This window comes from Pholis gunnellus, assembly GCF_910591455.1.
Source record: "Pholis gunnellus genome assembly, chromosome: 1".
Lineage (NCBI taxonomy): Eukaryota > Metazoa > Chordata > Actinopteri > Perciformes > Pholidae > Pholis > Pholis gunnellus.
The window spans coordinates 13,698,186-13,719,954 of record NC_136528.1 but is presented as its reverse complement, the minus strand read 5'-3'; the positions used below and the strand labels follow the sequence as shown (position 1 = coordinate 13,719,954).

General features: G+C 44.2%; 1 protein-coding gene across 3 annotated transcripts in view; it reads right to left on the bottom strand.

Annotated features, from left to right (window-relative positions):
* Positions 1 to 21,769, bottom strand: part of shf (Src homology 2 domain containing F) — an 86,731-nt gene that overhangs the window by 23,522 nt on the left and 41,440 nt on the right. For 2 of the 3 annotated variants that reach the window (XM_079165357.1, XM_079165355.1), the window contains exons 3-4: positions 3,524 to 3,742; positions 2,324 to 2,422 (exon numbers count right to left, since the gene is read on the bottom strand). In XM_079165357.1, the coding sequence (XP_079021483.1) occupies positions 2,324 to 2,422; positions 3,524 to 3,742 (318 nt within the window). The remainder of the gene's footprint in view (positions 1 to 2,323; positions 2,423 to 3,523; positions 3,743 to 21,769) is intronic. The other variant, XM_079165356.1, reaches the window with a different exon arrangement.

The following is a 21,769-nucleotide window of genomic DNA, read 5'->3' as shown; positions in this document are numbered from 1 at the left end:
AAGTCTTCAAAACAAGGCAAAAATCTCTCACCTGTTTTCATCAGTCATGGAGTCATTAAACTATCTTTCGAGCCGCTGTGAGGAACTTTTAACTGCTTGTGAAACAGTCTCAGTGTAATTCTGATGCCTCTATATGACCAACATAAGTAAACAAGACAATCAGCGAGGAGATTGTATATTTCTGGATAGTTATATTCGTCATAGATGCCCTTGGGTTGGATTCCGTGTGAAATCACATGAAACCATCTGTCAGGTCATCAGACCCTGCTGCAGTAAAATGAGAGGTTGTCTAAAGGGACTCGGGGTTCTCAGAGCGCTACTGCTTTCCTGAACAGAGATCGCCAAAATCAACAAAAAATAAAAGTTCCCTGTAGTAGCTTTAATGAGGTACAGCAGGTTGGTACGCTCATCACCTGCAGGTATGCACTAAATACCCCCTCAAGCCTTTTTCTTCTTCCACAAATGAGATTGATGAGCTTCCATGTAATGCCACATAAGAGAGTTCACACACACTAAAACATATTACATACAGCGAAGTCCAGCTCAACACCTGATCTGTTTCTCCACACTCTTCCACGCTGCTGCTGTCACTATGGCTCACCTTGACCGCAAGCAACTAAGTAATCAATGTAGCGTTAACATCTACAATTTGTCAAAAAGTATCAACATTTGAATTACGCTATCATAAGAGACTAAAAACTATATTGAAATGAATGTAATTTTGATGTAATGACTCAAACAAAAAGTCTAGGAGTTGAGAATCAGGAATACAAATACGTTCACTGTGGGTGCTCTAGTGTCCTTGGATTGGTTTGATTTGGGATTTTAGACATCGAAGCGCAAATATTTCCCACCATTCTGTCACAGAATAAGAGCAGTTGTAGAAATCATTAATATCCCCAAACTGTCTTGACATGACTGTCCCTTACAGGTTTAGATAAACTACTGACCGCATATGTGAATTGTGCTTTAAAGTGTGCTTTCATTTTAACATGCAAAGTCTTATGATCTGCCTCCAGATGTCTCACAAAGTTCATCTTTCAACAGAAAAACACCATCGGGGATTAATCTCTCTCGCATCATCTACTTCTAATCAATTTTGCTTTATTGAAATGCTATAAATGCAATGCAGCGTTCCCAAAGCAAATATAAGAGGAATACAATAGAGTATACATGGAAATGAAAATAAAAGTATGGAAGATAAACTAGAATATGATCAATATGAAGAAAATGTCCATCATTTTTATATTGCTCTGTGAGATCACATTTACACTTCCAAGTGTAAAAAACTAATCACAAATGTAGCAACTTATTCTCCCAACGGTATTCCACAATAAGACTTCGCGCCATGCATATTTATAATGGCTTCTTTTATCCAGCTGTAATTAAAAAAGAAAGGGTTCATCCATTGGTGAATTAGTCATCCTGAGGAGTTGACTTAGGCAAGATTAATGTTTTTGTGCAGAACCCCCCCCCCCCCATGGAAGTAAAAACAGCATTTCAGTATTGTTCTAACTGCAGTGTTAATTAAGGCTGCTCAATTCATCTAAATGTTGTCAAAATCGCTATATAGCCTATTGCAGTTTTAACATTTTAGGAGGATATTTGCTAAAGGCGACGTGTGTCAAAATAGCATTTTCTATTAAATATTGTCACGCTGCAGAGATGTGCTGGCCGACACAGATAAACTCTTTGATTGATACAGATCCCCGCAGAAATCATACCATAATCATTTTTACATGTTTTTCAATAAAAATGAGAATAATTATGTAAAAATGATTCCCTCTAATATCGCAATAGCAATTTCAGTCATAATAATTTGCAATTAGATATTTTTTTCAAAATCGTTCAGCCAGAGTGTTGAGTGAGGTGGAGGAGATAACATCGATTCCCACACTTCACCCGTCACCCCTGCTTCTGAGCAACAGGAAGTGTTACTGCACTTATACATTCATGTGTACACTGATTTAAAGTCCACTTCAAGCATTAGGCAATCACACTAGTGGCTTCCTGATAATGTCATTCTAATCAAGGTGATTTTTATTTGAAGTGGATGACATTTTCTCAACAAACTAGTAAAATAAATGTTTAGGGTTCACATGACCATTAGTTAATCAAATCTTACAATCTTTAATAATCTGCAAAACATGCTTATAACATTAATTCTAAAGGACAATTAACCTGTGTGCTGAGGATTTTAAGCAAGTAATCAATCAAATATCAAGATTCAGAGCAACCTGTATGTTTCAGGCATCAAAGCCGAAGTCTAAGCTGAATATAAAGACAGACAAGAGACAATCCCCAGCCCCGTCTCCAACGGTACCTGTGAGGGATTTAGAGGCGCAGTCCTTTCCTCCGGGGGGACCTGATCCAGTGCCACTTACAGAACCCTCGTAGCTAATGCAGTCATAACAAAGCAGAGCTGTTCAAGGATAAAAAAGAAAAAATATAAAGAGAAAAGGGGCGATGAAAAATAGAGTCATGGGTTGCTGATTTTCTATTATTATATCAGATAACAGGCTTGGCATTTCTTTCCAATTCGGGGTGCATTATTCATATTCCAAAGCCATATTCTTTCCAGGAACAGCCCTGATTGATGTTATGGCTGAGTTAGCCATGCTGAAGCTCTCAAACCACAGCGACTACCTGCACCTACATGCACCTGGAAAACCAATCATGCCCCCCTGAGCAGCATAGGTATAATTTTTAGCTTAAACAGGCTGCACTTGGATCAAAACAAGCACACAGCAGACTGGACACCTGCAAGTGAACTTAGCGGGTGCTTTAACAGAGGAGGGGGAAATAGAAGCGTTAACAGAGAGTTCAAAGCAGCAGCAACCCTCACAACCTGACAGAAGCCAAATTCAAATGTGTTAGAGCTGGAAAAAACAGACACAGGGTGAGTAAAGCAGAAGAGAAACAAGTTAAAAGCTTGCAATTTAACAGCTTATTTAATTATTAGTTATTTCTAAACTGGATTAGTTTTCACTGTCGAGTTTTTGACGTCAGGAAGTAACAGAATATCTTTTTTTTAGTTAAAGTGGCAATCCCTAAGATTTCAGTCCTGGTAATATGTTCTATTTGAGGCAAAGCAATGTAATTGTGCTTAGAGTTTAGCAGTTTGGAGTCTTTCTGGAGATACATTAGCTTCAAGTATTCAAGACTGTCAGCATTTAGTTTTTTCGTGTGTATACAAGGAAGATATTGCTTTTTGTCCAGGAATGTTGCCACAGACAAATATACAAATATTGCAATACTTTCATCAGGGGGCCGTAGGCGAAATCACTATTGTGTTACCTCCTATGACAATATTTCAAATGAATATCTTAGAGATTGCCACTTGAAAGTGTTGTTGGATCAGGACACAGAAAGCATGTTTTCAGTCTGTTTGAAGAAAACATTAATATTGATTGTACAAGAAAGAGCAAAGCGTGTATTTTTTCCACAAAAGTCTTTTCATGCTATGCAGTATGTGACTGATTTTTAGCTACTTCTCCTTGAGTCATATATGTCGGTGTCGTACCTGCAAATGCTTTGGAAATCCTCTCTTTCTTCCACTCCCAGGGCTGGTCGTACTCCTCGGGGGGCCGCTCGTCATCCTGGGGCAGCCGGCTTTCTCTGGGGCAGCGCGAGTGCTCCGGGTCAGAGTCTCCGCCGTTCTCGGCTGGCTCGTACGGCGTGTCGTACAGGGGCAGCTGCCTCAGCGACCCTTCCTTGGGTCCTCGCCCACCAGATCGTATTTCTAAAAACAAGGAGAAAGACCGGTCGTTAACGCTGGGGTTCTGTGATAAAACTTTATAGATGAAAACGGCTCCGTGGGGCAGAACACCGTCCGCATGCGAGAAATGAGGATTTATGACAGTAGATGCAATTACAAAACACTAAAACAGTACAGTTTGGACGGCCTGACTTGCACATTTCGTGTATAGCATGTGTCTTGGTATTTTAACTGATTTGACAGATGGTCACAGTTTCAGCAACTTGCATTCACAGCCAGTGACAGTTTGCAGGTTAAAGGGCACTAATAACATTGCCTATCAGACTAAAGGGTTTAACTTTTTTGCTCCATCTTTAAATGAGAAAGAAGCTGTAAACCCTGTCATTTGGCTGGTAATAAACTTTCTGATCATTGTAGAAGAAACGGTGCACAAGGGTAAAAAAACAAAAAACGATTGCTCATAATGTTGGTACGTTCTTGTGCTGAAGAAATCAATTGTCCACTGAAGTTGCTCAAATGTAGCCCAGTGTTGCACTGCCTCAACAACCTGGGTTTGTTTATTATAAGGTAGCTGGCAGCATTGCAGTCAAACCGTAGCCTCAATGCACACTAACAACAGTTAGCAAGGCGCCAGTATGAGACGGCTACAGGTGCTACATGTACCGAGTTCACATCTCAAGTGTAAATCCCCCACCAGCGAAGATCAGGAAGACAACAATCTGCATGTTGAAGGGATGCGCTGTGTGGGATGTGCGAGCGGTATAGACGGGGCCTCTTACATGTAGAGAATGAGGGCGACAGTTTGCTGTTGCTGGAATGAGAACAGAAGTGGGAAGCAGAAGAGAGTGTTGAAATAAGGGGAGGACGGGGACGGGGACGGGGGGACGGGGGGGGGGGGGGGGGGGGGGGGCCTGGGGGGCTGAGCACCTGCAACAAGGACACAGTGTAACCTCCCTGAGCACAGCAAAAATCACACCACGGTTCTGAACAGCCTTGCCCCGGGCTGCACATACCTGCTCTGTCAGAACAGAGACGGCACCGATTTCCTTTCTCACCTCGTTCCCTCTATGTCCCATACTCAACATATAAGGTCTCTTTAATCAATAGTTGGTGAATATATATTTACACCCGTCATTTTAGTAGTATTATCATTTTCTTAAAGTCGAGATATACTCTGGTATAATGTCATTTCACCTTGTGCAACCTTCACACAATGCACAGAGGCTCCTTAGTACATGCAACACTAAGCACTTCTTGGAAAAATGCAACATCTGTGGTTTGTCTGTAGTTGGATATTTCATGTGTCCATACTTAATATAAAATCATGACTAAGACGGACACTGCCTTGAAGGATGCCTGGCTGCCGTTTGAGATATTTAATCTCATAGAGCAGTCAGGTTTATCTCAAACGTTTCAAAGAGGCTGTGAAAATCACATTACTGAGAAATATAAAGCAAAGCAGCACCAAACATTTCAGCAAACCCCAAACATTTCAACGTTTCAAACTGTTACCTGAATATGGCTTACTCTATATACATTTTAGGTATGTTAAGAATCATGAATCTAATCTAACTCATGTTATACATCAGGTTAACATCACCTGACCTAAACTAGGAGGCAAGCGAAACCTTTCTTTCTCCATGTAAGCAGGTGAAACAGACCTGACTCCTAATGAAGCCTCGTGCCCTTGAGAACTCTCCTCATCTCCTTTTTTCCTCCGCCTCCGCCTCCCCTCACCAATCTTCCTCCACTCCTATGAAGTTGTTAGCAGCCTGCACCCTTCCTCCTGGGCCACATGAAGCTGTTAGTGGCCAGCACCACCATAGAGTAATGCAATGTGAAGAGAATGAAATATTATGCCACACTACTGCATAATTGCCTCTTAGCCCAAGGGAGCTCTTGCGGAAAAATGAGCAATGCGTTGAGCCTAATGGAGCTACCCGCCGGTGGTGGTGGTGGTGGTGGTGGAAGCGGAGGGGTGGAGTGAGGTGAGGCTGCCTGGGCCCGTATCTCAGCGTAATCCCGCATTAGGCAAACTCACACTCTTTGATCTAGCAGTTAAAAGACTTGGTACTACGAGATCCTGGCATGATTAGGTCCTTCCTCCCCTGCAGGAGAACAAATAGCTCTAGAAGGGGGTGGAAGAAGCAGAAGCGGAGGAGGCAAAATGAGAGTGGGATGGGAGGAAGGTATTACTGGTGGTGAGTAAATCTTTTGGGAAGAACCCTTTAATTGGAGGCACGTAGCATTCGATAAACTGCTGCAGTGGATTGAGATAGCAGCCCCGTTAGCCTTCTTCCTTCCAACCTCCTTTCCTCGTTTCCTTCCTTCCATCCTCTCCACTCTTTTCTTTTTTCGCTGTCAGCTCCTGTTAAGGCACGCTTGGTAAGCTGGGTGGGGACACATCGGTCTAGGCAAATTACAGTGATTGGCATGGCAGTGGGGTTGCATGTTTCAACACAGCTGCAGTCTATCTTTTTGTCTTAGACCTCTACCCTGTGTTAAGGGTCAGAGGTCAGACACCACACCCTCCCTTGATGTGCCTCATACCTCCCCCTCCCCGGATGACGAGTTCCTGTCCAGATGCTGCACTTCCTCTCCCTTATGCTTTTTGCCCCTTGCCTACTTGGTCTTGACAACTCCTACATTCATACCCCTGAAATGCTTGCAATATTTGATTTCCCCTAGTATTGTATAAGGGGAAGGAGAGGAGATATTTTATGCAGCCAGAAATAAGTTTTTGCTCCAAAAAAGTGTGCTTAAAGTATTTTAAGAGACAATGAAACACAGAGAAAGTGTGCCACACTCCACGGGGTTTCGAAAGTCATGTAGCAGCAGCAGCAGCACTGACCATAACCATCTGTCTAGTGCCACTAAAAAAGATGTGTTTGGGTGTGGGGGGTTACTGCTTAGTGCTTACTGCTGAGAACCAAACAGCTGCATTCAAGCTTTTTCCTAATGAGAAAAGACACAGATACGAACTGTCATAAAAACTTTAAAAAGCACCAGTGAGTTCAATGCAGGTTTCCACATGCAAGCAAAAATAAATAGAAAAAAAATAGAGGCAGTGAGAAGAAGAGCTAAGCTTTGAAACAAGGCTCAAATCCTGTCTTCGTTATCATTTTCATCTCTGGTTCATGAACTAGAGAGATTAATCCTATGGGAAATAGAGGAACATGCTCCTTGCAATACATCCAGGGGGGCTCCTGTTACACGCACTACAATAGAAGCCCTCTGGGCATATTATCATGGCAGTGCATGGGCAGGCAGAGAGCTCTGGATAAAATAAAAAAAAACATTAACAGTGACCAACCTGGCAACCGCATCCTGCGGCACATAAAGGACCGAGCCATCTAGCCCTCATCGTCCGGACCACTCCTGCATTACTCGTCGTCCTCCTCCATTATTGCCCACCAGTGAAAGTGAATGCATTTGCAAGAAAGGAGCAAACAATTGCATGACTGTGCTTTTATTGCAAGGCTAAAGCTTCAAATATGTAAAGGGGAAAACACATTTATCTGCCTCTCTGGTTGACTGCCGCCCGCCCACTCCTACTGAGCCAGAGAGAGAGAGAGTTTGCTGTGCGATGCGCTTGCAGAGGCACAGTGAATTTCTGGATTTGATTGAGGGGGATCTCTTGTGCACTAGTGAAGGATTAAATGCGATTGACTTTACACCCCAGCAAAACAATGGCCAGAAAATACCCAGGCTTCAAGGATTTGCTCTGCCTGCTCCCTGAGCCCAGTCACTCTTAAAGAAAGCCTGAACCTGAGGAGCTATTGTCACTTTATTGAGCTCGGTTATCAACGAGGTGGATCTCTGCGGAGAGCCTCCATCTGAAGAGCATGACGAAATATGCGTGAGCAGAATAGGTAACTAAGTATATATTATAGTAAAACACTCCATGCACGGTTCAATGTTTTAAAACAGATAAATGATTGAATCAGAGAGCATCTGCTCTAACACATGAATTACTAAACTCATGCTCATGAATGCTAAAAAGGTATTTTAGCGATCTGTGACACTGGCCCAGCCAAGCTTGTTCCATGACAAAGACACACGTTTATGAAGGCTACAGGGTTGATTAACAAAGGCGCTGCAGCATGGCTCATATGTGGCAGTGAGGCTTTTCTGTATCTTTGGTTACATTCTGTCTGATTTCCCAGGTCTGTGAAGAGCCAACAGGGTTTATCTTGCGGCGACAGTCAGAGATTTAACCCACACATATTGTGCGTCAGTATGAGAGCCGGCTGACAAGAGAAGGTGTTTTGCTCCTTGACCCGTGGCGGCCGGCTGTTGAGTGTCATTCCGCTTATTGAGTGGAGCCAAGAGGAGGCTCCTCCCTGAGACCGTTACCCAAAGACCTCTGGGAGAATCGTTACGATAAGCAAAGACAAAACAACCCTGTCAGCTTTGTGCGCACGGCTCACCCCCGATTTTGATTTAATGCTCACGTCTCATAGTGTTTTAAAAAGGAACAAAAGCAGCAAAGACAAAAGGAATTAATTAACATGCGTGCTTCTGTCATACGTCTCTTTTCACAGCCTGCACAATTTCAACATCCCGTACTTTGATTTGATATTTAGAGACGATTTGTAAAGCTTTGATTTCTTACAGCCGTGCCTGTCTCTCGGCGAACATGACAGGTTTGTCAATCTGCAAGGGGTGTGTGTGTGTGTGTGTGTGTGTGTGTGTCTGTGCGCTGCTGTGTCTCTATCAGCCTCCTGCAGACAGAACAAAAGCAGCCATGGCTTTGTTCTCACCGTCTCCTTCTTCCTCCTGGCTCACACTGTGCCAGGCTTGCGGTGGGTACACTCCAAGGCCTCTGCCTGCCTGTCACACGCATACTTTCGGGAGGCCTGGAAGCCAAAGCTCAGACAGTCTTATTCACACTTGGCCCAGAGAGGAGAGTATTTTGGGGTTTTGCCGCACTATTTTTGGGTTGTGCTTTCTTATAAATGCCGACTGTTTCAACTGGAAGCCATACTTTTTAACATTAAAATGAAACATAGGGAAAGGCTCCTGTAGGCAGGATGGGTCACCTTTATGAATTAATGTAAGGAAATCTCTCTAAACGTTATATCAAACAAGCCACGTAAGTGTATCCATTTAAAGATGGTGCAGCCAGTCACATGTAATATCCGAGTGTGTGGGTGTGTGCACCCGTGTATGTGTTAATTTCGCTGTTCCCCCAGATGGCCTGAGAGAATAGAATCTGAAGAGTGTCTTCCACAACACGCTGACATGTATATGTATTCATTCCCTTACTGGAGCAAGAGAGTATGTCTAAAGAGACACCATAAAACAAAGCAGAAAACAAGAGGGGGGGGGGGGGGCGGGTGATGACGGAAGTCAGCCAGACAAAGTAACAGAGACACAGAGAGTGAGAGTCGTAGGGAGACTATGGGGATGTATGAGAAAAGACAGAGATAAAAGAGCGACAGACAGTGAATAGAAGAAGGGAGGGGCAAAACAGAAAATTAGAGACAGGCATGTGATGCAAGTTTGTCACAGAGGGAGAAATAAACAAAGAGACTGTGACAGGAAGTCGTGGAGAGTGATGGGAAGAGAGAGAGGGAGACACAGACACCACGAGAGAGTGGCAAGAATAATAAAATATGCACAGCATACTAGCAGCTAACGAACATGTATCACTTGAAAGCTCACTGCAGATGAAAACAACTGTTAGGTGACTTATGAGGTGCAGTACTTACAGACCACTGCTTCATTTTCATGTGGCAACGCTTTCTTCATTCTCGGTGTAATAATAGTTGATTGTGTCTTTGGCTTTCAGTAAGAGGAAAGTCAAAGTAAACTTATGTACACATCAGTCGCCCTTAAGACTGTCAGCAAGTACAACGGTGCTTTAAGGTTAATGCTCAAATCAGCACACTAACATGCTCACAATGACAATTCTATCTTCTAACCTTAGCTTAGCCAGGTGTCAATAGCGAATGGGAATGTCATTAGCTGTGCAGGTATTTGGGTATTAACCAAAGTATTTGGAAAAACACAAATTTGATCGGATGATGATGGCACTACTAGATGAACGGTGAGTGGGGACCTTGAATGTCTGTCCTGAATGTCCCGACAATCCACCCAACAGTTGTCGAGATATTTCAGTAAAAACTAAAATGTCAACCTGCTGACGACATCGTCTGGGAACCATGAACGTCAATACAAAATTCGTAGTGGTCAAGATATTTAAACGCGCGTCGGCCACGGGATCACCCACACAGACAGAACGACATTGCCATCCCTAGAGCCACTAGCACGGCGAAAAACAGAAGTTAAAATCAGCATGAGGTCAAGTCCCAAAGACGGACGTGCTTGATGGAATTGAGTTTCCTGTTGTCATTGAAGGGATTGCTGATTAACAAAGTCAGGCATCAGTGATGAGTAGTTAACTGGATTTGCTGTTGAACACGGGATGATGTAACAGCGTTGAGGGACTTTGATGCCGCCTCACTGTGTAGCACTGGCAGGGCCTCACCTATGTAAGAGCCTTTCCACCGCAGTGCCGCTGCATGGACGGTGGCATTGATCCTATGCGGGGCACAATCACAATTACAGCTCGTTAGGACTGAGCTGAAAGCTCATTAATAGGAGATGAATGAGGACAGCGGCTTGGAAAGAAGCCCATCTACCTACATGAATCACAGAACAGCCGTCACCGCTATAGCTCACGAAAACACCGCAGTGAACAAACACAAAGACAAGCGGTAGATCAGCATGACGACAAGGCGACACGAGTACAGATGCGATTAGTCATTCGCCGTTGCCGTCGATTGTGCTGCAGTAATAGAAATTCCATTTGGACGACAGTCAAGCGCACAGAAGCTAGGATGTTTTTCTCGACGCACAGTGAGGAGGACTTAATGCGAAGCAGCGACCGGCTGCTTGGCTGACGCTGTTGGACGCAGAGGGTCCCCGAGCCTTGTGGGAGTGGAGCTATTTGTCTGCAGGCTGCAGTTCTGAGCTGCGCTTGCTCTGCGGCTATTGTTCCTGAGTGGAGATAAGACTGGCGGTGGATTAGAGGAGAGTGCACCCAGAGTTCAGGTTGTGTATGGCTGCTGGAAGGAGAAAACAGCATGGGAAAGGGATTGGTTCTGGGAAGGGAACTGGGAAGAGGAGAGGAGATAAACAGAGGAGAAAGGGAAGGGGAGACAAGTACGCCGTGCCAGTGAGTGCCTCTTGTCATGCCTAATCTGCCTGTGTGGTCGCAGAGCAGGGGGACAGGGAAGTCTGATGACACGAGGACGTGGCTGTGATGAATAGTCACTTCATGCCCCCCACCCCAGAGGGGGGCAATAGCCCATTAAAGGCGATAGGCCTTCGGCAGAGACCCACTTGCACCCCCACCACTTCGCTGCTTCAACCTTCAACTGGCTCGTATTCCCTCAGGGGACGTCGAGACTGCTCATCTACTCTCCTCTGTGGGAAGGAGGAGAGGATTGAGAAAGAGGTAGGTGATATTGTGCCAATATGTGGCACAAGGGGAGCACTGTAGCAACCGCTGTGGTATCACACAGACCTGGGTCAGGCAGAGGCCATGTTTGTAGGAACTCATAGCAACCAACTACAGACTTTTACAGACTTTTTCAGAACGCCGGAGCTAGAGTGTCTCGGTGTCTTCGTTAATATTAACAATTCAACACTCTCAGTAGCTCCTGCTGGGAATAGAATTAGTGATCTTTCCATACGAACATCTTCATCTTGGTGCTTGCATATCCGATTTTCCTGAACAGCCATCTGCAAAGCTCAGATTCAAACAAAGCCAACACACAGCTGTGCACTTAAACTGGGGCCTTGCAGCGAGTAGGAAGAATCTCGTACATTTTTATTCTTTCTTTTTTTTTTTCCCCCCCGACATTTTTTTTCCTTATTGTGTGATAATCCGATAATCTCTCCCCGCAGCACAACAATGCAGACAGAAGCCACAGCCGAGAAGTCGGCGGGAAATTAAGTTCTATCACCTCCACGCTGAGCGGAGCCGACAGTCACTGTGCTCTCCTTGGGCTGTCTCTCATTAGCGAGAGATGGATGCGTGCTGAAACACTGACATATTTTACTCACAAACTGGGTTACAAACAGAGGACAGCAGCAAATCTCTTTTTCTTGTGGCAACATTACACAGCCTGAACTGTGCATGACCTCAGTTTTACTATTTGCAACACGCCAGCAAGCCTAAACTCTAGAGGCTCTTACAAATACACCCCAACAGCACTCGCATATTCCCACTCATACTATTCCTGAACTTCAAAGTCAAGCTTCGTTATGAAGCATAAAATGAGGATGAAGCTGCAGCAAATTAGAAAAAGAAATTGTGTCAAAAAAAAAAAAGAATAGAAAAGAAAAGAAAAACCAGTTGCATCTTGGGGCTGAAAGGAAAGCAGATATGGAGACACTGGGCCGCTTGGTATTGATTTGTTCCCTTTATCCTACTTATGCTGAAGTAGCTCTGTGACCTGTATACCAATCCCTCCAGTCCACGGACCGGGCATGTCCTCTGGGAGACGTGCATTAGTAGGACTCTGGCAATGCAAATAGTTCCACAGCAGTGACATCACTCGTGTGCTGTTTTGACCTTCAGATGAGTGCAGCCTCTCAGTAGGCGCTCCCCACACACGACCAGAGGAAGGGGGTAAATACAGTAAGGGTGGATTACCGCTGTAAGCTGCTGACCGTGTTTACACGACTGTGTGTGTGTGACCTGATCCTCGTCACCCGGCATCAGAGCGACTAAAACACAACATGACCGCCGACAGATTAAACAATGGGAAACACTGAACACAGGAGAGGTTGAGCCTCAACTGGATGCTTTACAAAAAGGTGTGATTGAGTCAGTGAACACTGACAGATTCCTATGAGCAGCTGCCGCACATCAAAATGCAACAAAAGCCTACCATCATTTGATTCAAGTTACAACTACTTTTGCAAAATATGGTGTTCAACTTTTAAAAAGGGTAGAAGGCAACGTGTGTCCTTGGCTTACAAACTTCTACAGACCTGACCTTCGTTATGGAAATATAAATATAATGAAGTAATATTTAAATGAAGTACAATTAGCGTTTTGAAATTCAGGCATTTCTCTGGGGATGAATGGTTGTCGTGACACAGAAACACTATGTATCTTAATGCAGAACTATGTTTGTGCCTCTATAACGATACAGCATATGCAGCTAGACAGCTGGCTCCAACTCCACATTGTGAGAATGGATGATGTTCGTATGTTTGTCATGTTTCATGTTCCTCATACGATGCACACACGCATGCATGGACAGTGGTTCAGTTCCATGGTCTGACATCCACTTTCTCCAGTACAAGTATCAGATATGACACAATGCAATTAACCACACAGTCTAATTAAAACCCACTGTACAAGTGCCCCTACAGCTCGGGGGGGGCAGTGTTGTTGTTTACTTCACAACATGAAAGGCTTAGGATGTTACTAATGATGAATATGATACACTTCTAAACAATGTCTGCCCACTCTGGTCCCTGTCTCTGTGTATGCGTACTGTACGCGTTGAGCTGCACAAGACTATAAGTCTAAAGTGCTGGTGTGTGTGTGTGTGTGTGTGTGTGTGTGTGTGTGTGCCTGCTGTCTGTCCTGTTCAGCCTTCATTAGATCAGACATCCGACAGCCCAGAGAGAAGCTTCTGGAGTCCAGTCAGACCTCTCAGCTCTGTCCAACCTGACTCCCTCCGACAGGGCAGACGGAGCGATGCAGCGGGGGGGGGGCACATGAAATAACGTAACGTTACAACTTTACAAACGAAACTAAGGTAAGCAGACATATACACATGAAGGCCATTACGTACTGTCATTGGTGCCAGAAAGCATGCATATATGCAGCAGCGTTTCATCTTTGAGACCCAAACCACATTAATCTAAGCCAAAAACAAGGTGTCAGACAGAGATGTTACATAACTGTCAGCGAAATAAGAGAACACACAAACCCCCCCCCCCCCCCCCCCATTGTCATGTGTCTCACCCACATGCCAACCAGTTGGCACAAATATGCTAACCAAGCTCCACGCAGGTGCACTGGAGTGCAGCGCTGTCCTTATACAGTCTGGAGGAACGAACGCAGAGGAGCAGATGGTCATTTGCATTATTTTCTTCTGCAACATTGTAGCTCTGAGGACATGTGCAGAATTAAGTTTTGGCTCAACTTCCAAGGTGTGTGGAGAGGGGAAACAGTCTGAAGAGGTCATCCTGATGACAGGACACACTTTGTACTGCAAGTATTGCTGGAGTTTTCAGACATTGCAGCTGTTAAAAACCTTTATGGTATAGATGAGCAGGATTTTAGCAACATTTAGAAGCTTGTTTTTAATTGCTTTCTGTCAAAAGAAATCAACAAAAACTGAAAAATAGCAAGAACAGGTTTCAACATATCCTGCACATGCTGATTATTATCTCCCATTTGTTCATCGGCTATGGACCTGTCATAAATATTTCAGCAGGCACGTGACAGCCATGTATTGAATTTGTTTTTTATTAAACCCGTCCTGTTGTCATTCTTTGTATTTTATTACATTGTCTTTCCCTTGACATTTCATTTGATTGATTTGTTATACAGTATCGAAATCTAAATTTGAGATCCCTCGTTGGCATTTAAGTCAATATTTGACAACACTGCATAAGATGATGCATACTTTTTTCCAAGGGATGTGTTTCTGAAATTTCATTAGCTATTCACACGGATCACTGTTAAGCAAAGGGCTTATATATCAATACTGCTGAGCACCTGTCCCCGAGGAGTAAGACACCAGCGAGCCAAAATAATGGACGTCATTTCGATTGAAAATAAAGGAATATGTTTATACACTGTTGTGAATTTATGTTGTTTGGACAACTGAGGCCGATTTACTATTAAAGTACTTCAGTACAATGTACTTACGGTGCCATAAAACAAAACACAAATCCTGCTCGCGATGTGCGTGTATCATGACAGCTTGAACCAAAATTCAAACATTAGTTCAGTCTGACTCCACATAAACTTCATTGCTCACAACCTTTACACATCTGTTTTATTCACACTCTACAAAGAGCTGTCCCATAAAGGCCGTCTCATTTTCCTTAATGAGTCAACCACACAACAAAAACTCCAGAAGACTGAACAATGAATGCAAATCGAGCCCAAGGGTGCACTGCAGAAAATGAGCTCTTGTAAACAAAACTGATTACCCAGGAAAAAACAAGCTGCAATATATTGTAAACCTTGACTAAGCTAGTTCTATTACTGGCTAATGAGCAAACCCTTCCACCCTTCCTGCTGCACTGCCATTGGTGCGAGGGATATTACATACAGTAGTTTATACACTGCAAGAGCGGGACTGGTTTAGAGGCTGCTGATTGATGGTGTGTGGGAATTAGTGTTAAAGATTTTTGGCTTATTCCACAGTGACCTCAGGTTAAAGTACTGCAATGCCAATGTAAGCTTGTAATGGAAAAGTCATTGGCATTAGCATATTTCATTTTGAAGGCCGGATCTCTGGGATTGCTCCTGGAAATATGATCTATCTGCAGCAGAAGTCGGATTTCTGTCAATACTGCTTATTTACACCACTGTTCCGTTTGGATAGCATGACACTGTAATGTACTTATGTTTGTCACATATGTAAAAATGTTAACACCTGCTATACTCATCAGTATCTCAATGTTAATATTCATATGATTTTTTGGGGGCAAAGTGGCCTTGCGCTAATAATAATATGCAACTGGAATCATAATCAGAACCTCATTATATCACAATAACAATTTGCTAAATCATAACCAAAGAAAGGTAGAAAACACTGGAAGAAAAAGTTTGTAAAAATGAAAGTGAAAAACGTTTATGAGATGAAATTAAGGAAAAACAAACATCTGCCTTCGTTAGCTGAACGAGTATTACACAGTAATAATACTGTGACGGTGTCTGCTGAGCAAGGCCGCATACCTGACTTTTATGACACCTCTCTGTTGGCCGGGCCCCAGACATGTGGCTGCAGCGTGCCACGTGGGCTTCAGCAGCAACAGCAGCACCGCTGCCAAACTGCAGCATGCCACCGACTTTTATAGCCTCCAAAAAAAAAAAAAACACCACTAATGAAACTACGGCTTTGAGGGGGATCTCTGCCAGCACACTGTTTTAGGAAAGGCAGTGTCACCGCTGCAGAATAGTCATTAACAACTGAGTGGATTCGGGCTTGGGAGTTGCGTGGCAATGTCCCAACGAGTGTCTTTGTACCCTGCATTTAAAAGTCAATGGCAATCCCGTAAAAACACTCACGCCCATAAAAATAGAGGATGCTGAGTGAGTAATCTTTGCCTCATCCCCTTCCCGGATCCAATAACGTGCTACTGCCATTGTGGAAAAATCACAGCAGAGGGTTGATAAGAGTGCCAAACTAAGAAGCACGCCACTGACGTAGCAGCAGAAGTTGACAACACAAGTCAAGAGAATTGCTTTCTTAATTGTGTCATAAACTCATGGCTATGCAGCTGCAAAGTGAAGCAAATGTATGTATGTGTTAAGGATGTAACGTGATGGAAAGGAAACGCAGGCAATTCTATCCGACACACAGTAAAACATTTTTATTATGGTTAAAAAGTAGGTGAGGGAGCGAGCGCAGGCAGTGAACATGCAGTGCTGATGTGCCCAACTAAGTTTCACTCTCCCACTGCATCCGCTGTTTCCCTCAGGAGTGTAATCATCCTCCGTGCGGTCTGGCTGCCTCCTTCAACCCCAGCAGGAATGCCTCCTTCATTGCCAAAATCCCTTTCACCAAAACGTGGACGCAAGCAAAACACAAAGAGCCTGAGCGTTGAGCAGGACGAAGCCCATTCTGTCACTAAGGCCGGGAGCACGTTATCACACGGTTATGAACAGCTGCCGAGCATGTTTCGTAAAAGGAATGCCGATGTTGATCTAAGCCATCTCCCTCTATACGTCATGCTTTACGGAAAAGGAATACCGCACCGCCCATTTTCTACTATAATTACTCACACACTCCCGGACACACAAAGAGACACACACGTACTTAAAAAGTCCACTTTGTAGAGTAAAACCATCCATTACTGAGGTCTAAAATACCACGTCAGGGCCTCACAAGGCTGCATATCTGCTGTTAGCCTGGTATTCAGCCTGGTGAGAGAAGCAGCAAATGGAAGGTTTCTGGATTCCTCCCGCAGCCGCGTGGGCCGACTACACTCACACAAAACTATGTTGAAGAAAGATCAGCTGGCTTACACACAAATAAGAGGCTTAAAGTTACGTACACATTTGAGGGCACACATGACTGATACAAATGCCCGTACAATACACGAGTCTCATACCAGGGAGAGACAAACGTGCACACACCCATAGACGTACGTCACACCACCGCAATGATACTACACACACACACACACACACACACACACCTCCACCCTGCAGTTTGCCAAGGGTGGGCTGACAAGACCCGTCCCGCTCAGAGCTGCTAACACATTCTTGCACCTGCTGCCTCCCTCCTGACTGCTGCTCATCCACTCTCTTCGGGGAGCGCGCGCGCACACGCACACACACACACACACACACACACACACACACACACACACACACACACACACACACACACACACACACACACACACACACACACACACACACACACACACACTGGATTCCACAATGGTGAGGTGGCTGAATGTCGAACAGTCATAATCTCTCTGCTGCGCGCAGTCGCGCTGTTAACCTCTGACAAGTGTAATTCGAACTTGGCTTACTCTGTTTTCTCCAATGAATAAAACATGTTTGTGCTGAGAAGGCGTCTCAGAGGAACCGACGGGAAATTAGGCAGACGAAGAAGAAATCTTAGCGGGGTTGGGGCGGGGAGCGTGAGAGACTTTTGATTTATGCTGAATGGAAGCTCGGAGTCTGTACTGTGTTTCTGTTTGGCTGTATGTGAAAAAGTGAGACAGACACAGAAATAAAGACAAACAAACATGAAGGCAGATTATTCCAGCAGCATATGGACGAGGCAGAGTCCGTGCTGTGGGCGTGGAGATGAAAGACGGAGAAGTCTGACTCCTTGCACTTCCTGCTGAGACATAGGAAGCTACCAGAATCCTGTCAGGAACAGGAGGGGCCAATTTCTTTTGCCTCAGATTCTCCAGAACTTGTGAGTCTTTCCTTCACACACACACACACACAAAGGTTTGTGGTGTGACATTATTGCCGGTTTCTGTGAGCACAAAGTGTGATCATTGCAGAAGAGAACATGATTCAGCACTTGCTACGCTTGTTTACTGCTAATTCCTCTAAATCACAGTGTTGTAAGAATAATGTTGTCGGTGTCTTATCACCATGCTCTCTATGTACTGTACTGACATTTTCTTCTGCTGTTGTGTAAATTCTCTCGGACACGCTGTGGAGAACGTGGCGCCAGTTAACTCATTCTCCGTTGGTAAGTGACGGCTGACCTTTCCACTGGCGGTCTGCGAAACAGGGCCGGCTGACGAGCGACACGAGGAGCGGAGTGGCAGATGCGTTTGAAGAATATTGACGACTCCCGAGAACTCATGAATAAAAACCTGGATGGATGAAAAAGATGATGCGGTCGTTGTGGATGATGGGGGATTATTCCGTGCCGACGGTTTTGTTCCCTCAAAGCGGTTACATTTGAATGGCTGTCTGCTTGCATTAGCAGGCTTCATTAATAACATTCATTAGCCATTCAGGGTCTATTTGAACAGAGCGCCGAGGATCCTCAGCATCCCCTGGCTGCAGTCCTGATGCACTTACATGGGCCGTGTGATGCTTGCAGGGCAATTCAATTAGTAAAGAGGCATTTGATCACTATTACGACTTTTGACTCACACCCTAAAAGCATAATTTATCACCATCAAGGTTTATTGTATGGCAAAAGTAGATTAGGTGTCCTGAACATCTTCTGGAAGGTGACACGTGGCTTCCCAGAAGTGTTACGGGTAAATGAGATTAGCTTTGTATGTGTCTCTCCTACAAATGGAGGCCAGCAGAATTAATGACACAGGCTAGCTTGTTTTTATTGTCTGCCCTACAATAGATTCTGGTTGAACATGGGCCATTTGTTGGCCCTCTCGTCGTAATTGCGCCGCTTCCAGTAGGGAGCAACCGAGGGAGATGAAATCAATCAAAATGAGCAGACTATGCTTTAAATCATCCTCAAATCAAATCACAATCTTCACCTCAACTAAAAAAATGGAGAATCGTGTTGAAACAAAACCCCTCAAAGATGTGTTTGTGCTCACCGAGACTGAGCCAAGTGGGAGAGGAATGAGTAAGAGTTGAAAGTGAAAAATGGGGAAGAAAGGAAACGGATGGAAGATGAAGATGCCAGGAAGTGAGCGGCCCCCGGTGCCAGCTGACCCACTGTTGGCAGGTCTGCTCGCTGGGCCCACGGCTGCTCTCAACAGTGTCCAGGCGCAGAGGGGAATCCGAGGTAATTTGTCCACTTGTTTGGATAATCCACCATCTGCTACTCTGTGAAAGGCCTCGTGCCCGTCCACAAGCCATCATATTGGACCTAAATGCAAAACATATGGGGGCAAGCGAAAGTGAAGTCCAAGTTCTTCTGAGGACACAAAAATTGCAAAACAAGACTCAATGGAGAAGCTATGTTTAGAGGGAATATGAATCTCCAGAAATGTGTTAACTCTACAAACAGACGATGCCTTAGGGTGCGCACTTTTGTTTATTCATGTAACGTTGTAGGTGCTATAGATGGTGAGTTTAGAATTAGAATTAAGGGTGCTCAATATTGCTGTCAATTCAGCAGTATCAGTACTATTTGTAATGACTGAAAGGAGCAGATTAAATTAGTTTTATATTTACCAAAAAGTTTCACTTGAGGCAACTGTGATAGTCAGCGTTTTACAAGGATGCTTCCAAAGATCCGCCAGCTGTCGAAAAGTGGTGTTTGGAATTATTGTGCCTCGACAAATGTTTATTGGAATGCAATAAGCCAAGCACTAAGCAGAGTTCATTAGACGTCTCCATCTGCACCAAACAGCACAATTAAAGTGTAATTGGTAAACTCCACTGGCGGAAACCGACCAATATCTGTGAATGTGGGAAAAGAAATCTGTTGTCTGCAAAACATATCAATACTATGTATCCTATTAGAAAAAGAAAGCACAAATTGCAGCTTCTCCAACAGTGGACGGGCAGTGGACAGGCGGCCTCTTCACTGCGCTCCCTTGGATCAAAGACTATCCTGATCCTCTGATCTTGTTAAACAGCCCCATGCTTTGCTTTCTCTGATGAGAAACAGAGCGCACTCGAGAATGAATGAATGATATTCAAACAGATTGTAAAACCAGCCTGCACCATCCACAACAGAAATGATATTTGCAGAAGTAACAGGGGCGTAGAGGGCTAGCTAAGGATACTCAAAACCCATCTCAGACAGGTTTGCCATCCCGTCAAAACCAATTTCCTGGTTGTTTATAGGGACAGGAAAGAGAGATACGTGAAGTATGATCTTATTACATGACTGGATTCTCAACCAACCTTTAAGAAATAGATACGTTCAGGGTGAGAGCAGGATCAGGGCAAATACATGCATGGTTGAGATGGTGATATTCCAAGCACTTCATGGGAAAACCCCCCCAGAAATAAATAGGCCAATCTCCCTATTGTGGTTGAGTCTGTAGGTGCTATCAATATCAATTCTTCAAAATCTCATGAAAAAAGAAAGAAACTGAACGTAAAAATGAGTTGAAAATGAGTTAAAATTCATGCTTTATCCACTTTCAAGCTAATGTTAAAGCTAAACTCAGTTATACAGCAAATAATGTGCAGGTGAAATTACAGGAGAGGAACGGATCATTGAGTGAGACCAATTCAGTGAATGACTCACTTTGTTGAATGCCTAAGATTGCACTTCAAACTATCCTTCTATTGTATTCCCTTTGACAACAGTGTATTTGAAGTGTCTTGAAATGACACACACACACACACACACACTGTACTTTCATAAGAGGATGTATTGAGTCACCGGCCAGCAGTGTGACTGGGCCTGAACATGATTATGGAGGCTGTGAGGTGAAGGGGTTCGGCTGTTTGGTCCTCAGCCTGGAAGCAAGGCTGAGGTGCTACTAAGGCTGAGTCGCTATTATAATCCAACAGACTGATTTACGTTCACTTGAAACAAATGACTATGTTAATCAAAGATGAGAGTTTCCCCTCGAGCCACCAACACCTGCTGGTCTTACACTAACATTACGCCCTGGACGACAGATCCCTGCGTATCCGTTTAATCATTTGGTAAATTTACGATGGCTCTGTGTGGGCTACCAGGGAGACGATCAAACAAATAATGCAGAGTGTGCTCAGAAAATCGCTATCAGGTAGAATGTCTTTCACAAAGGAACAACATTAGAGGATGGTACACGGAGCACTAAGGCAAATGCTGAAAACATTTGAGGACACATGGTGCAAATGGCGTGTCACACTGCAACCGATAAGCGACAAGGCTCAGGGAAAAAGCAATCTGCAGCCATTTTTCCCTGCGGCCTTTTGGACATCAGCTTTCTTTGCCCCCCCCCCTTGTGACATACACCTCTGGTGCCTGTTTCGTGTATTTTGTCTCAGCTGGGCTTTAAGAATACAACAGAAAGGACACATGTGTATCTTGAGTGTATGTCAGAGAGGATGACCCTCACTAGCTGTCTAAATATGTAACCTGACAAAGATATTACGTAAAGGTTTCGGTGTCATCTCAACGTTGTTTTGTGAGAAGCGGGACTGGTTCAATTTCTCAACACTTACCGGTGCAACTTGAGCATCTGCACGCTCTCCCCGAATGCTGAATGAGTGAAAATTTCTGTAATGAAGCTCTTTCATTATGGGGATGAGCAATGCTGAATAAACAGGAACAACAAGGCAGACTGCTTCATTGAGCCATCTGTGGAAGCACTTTGGCAAAGAGCGGTGCTGTGTTTACAACACTGATGGCTGGCAGGAGGACGGAGATGACTTTCAGCTCAGCGGAACAACAGTCGTCTCCAACTTCCAGGGATCTACAAACAAAACTAATG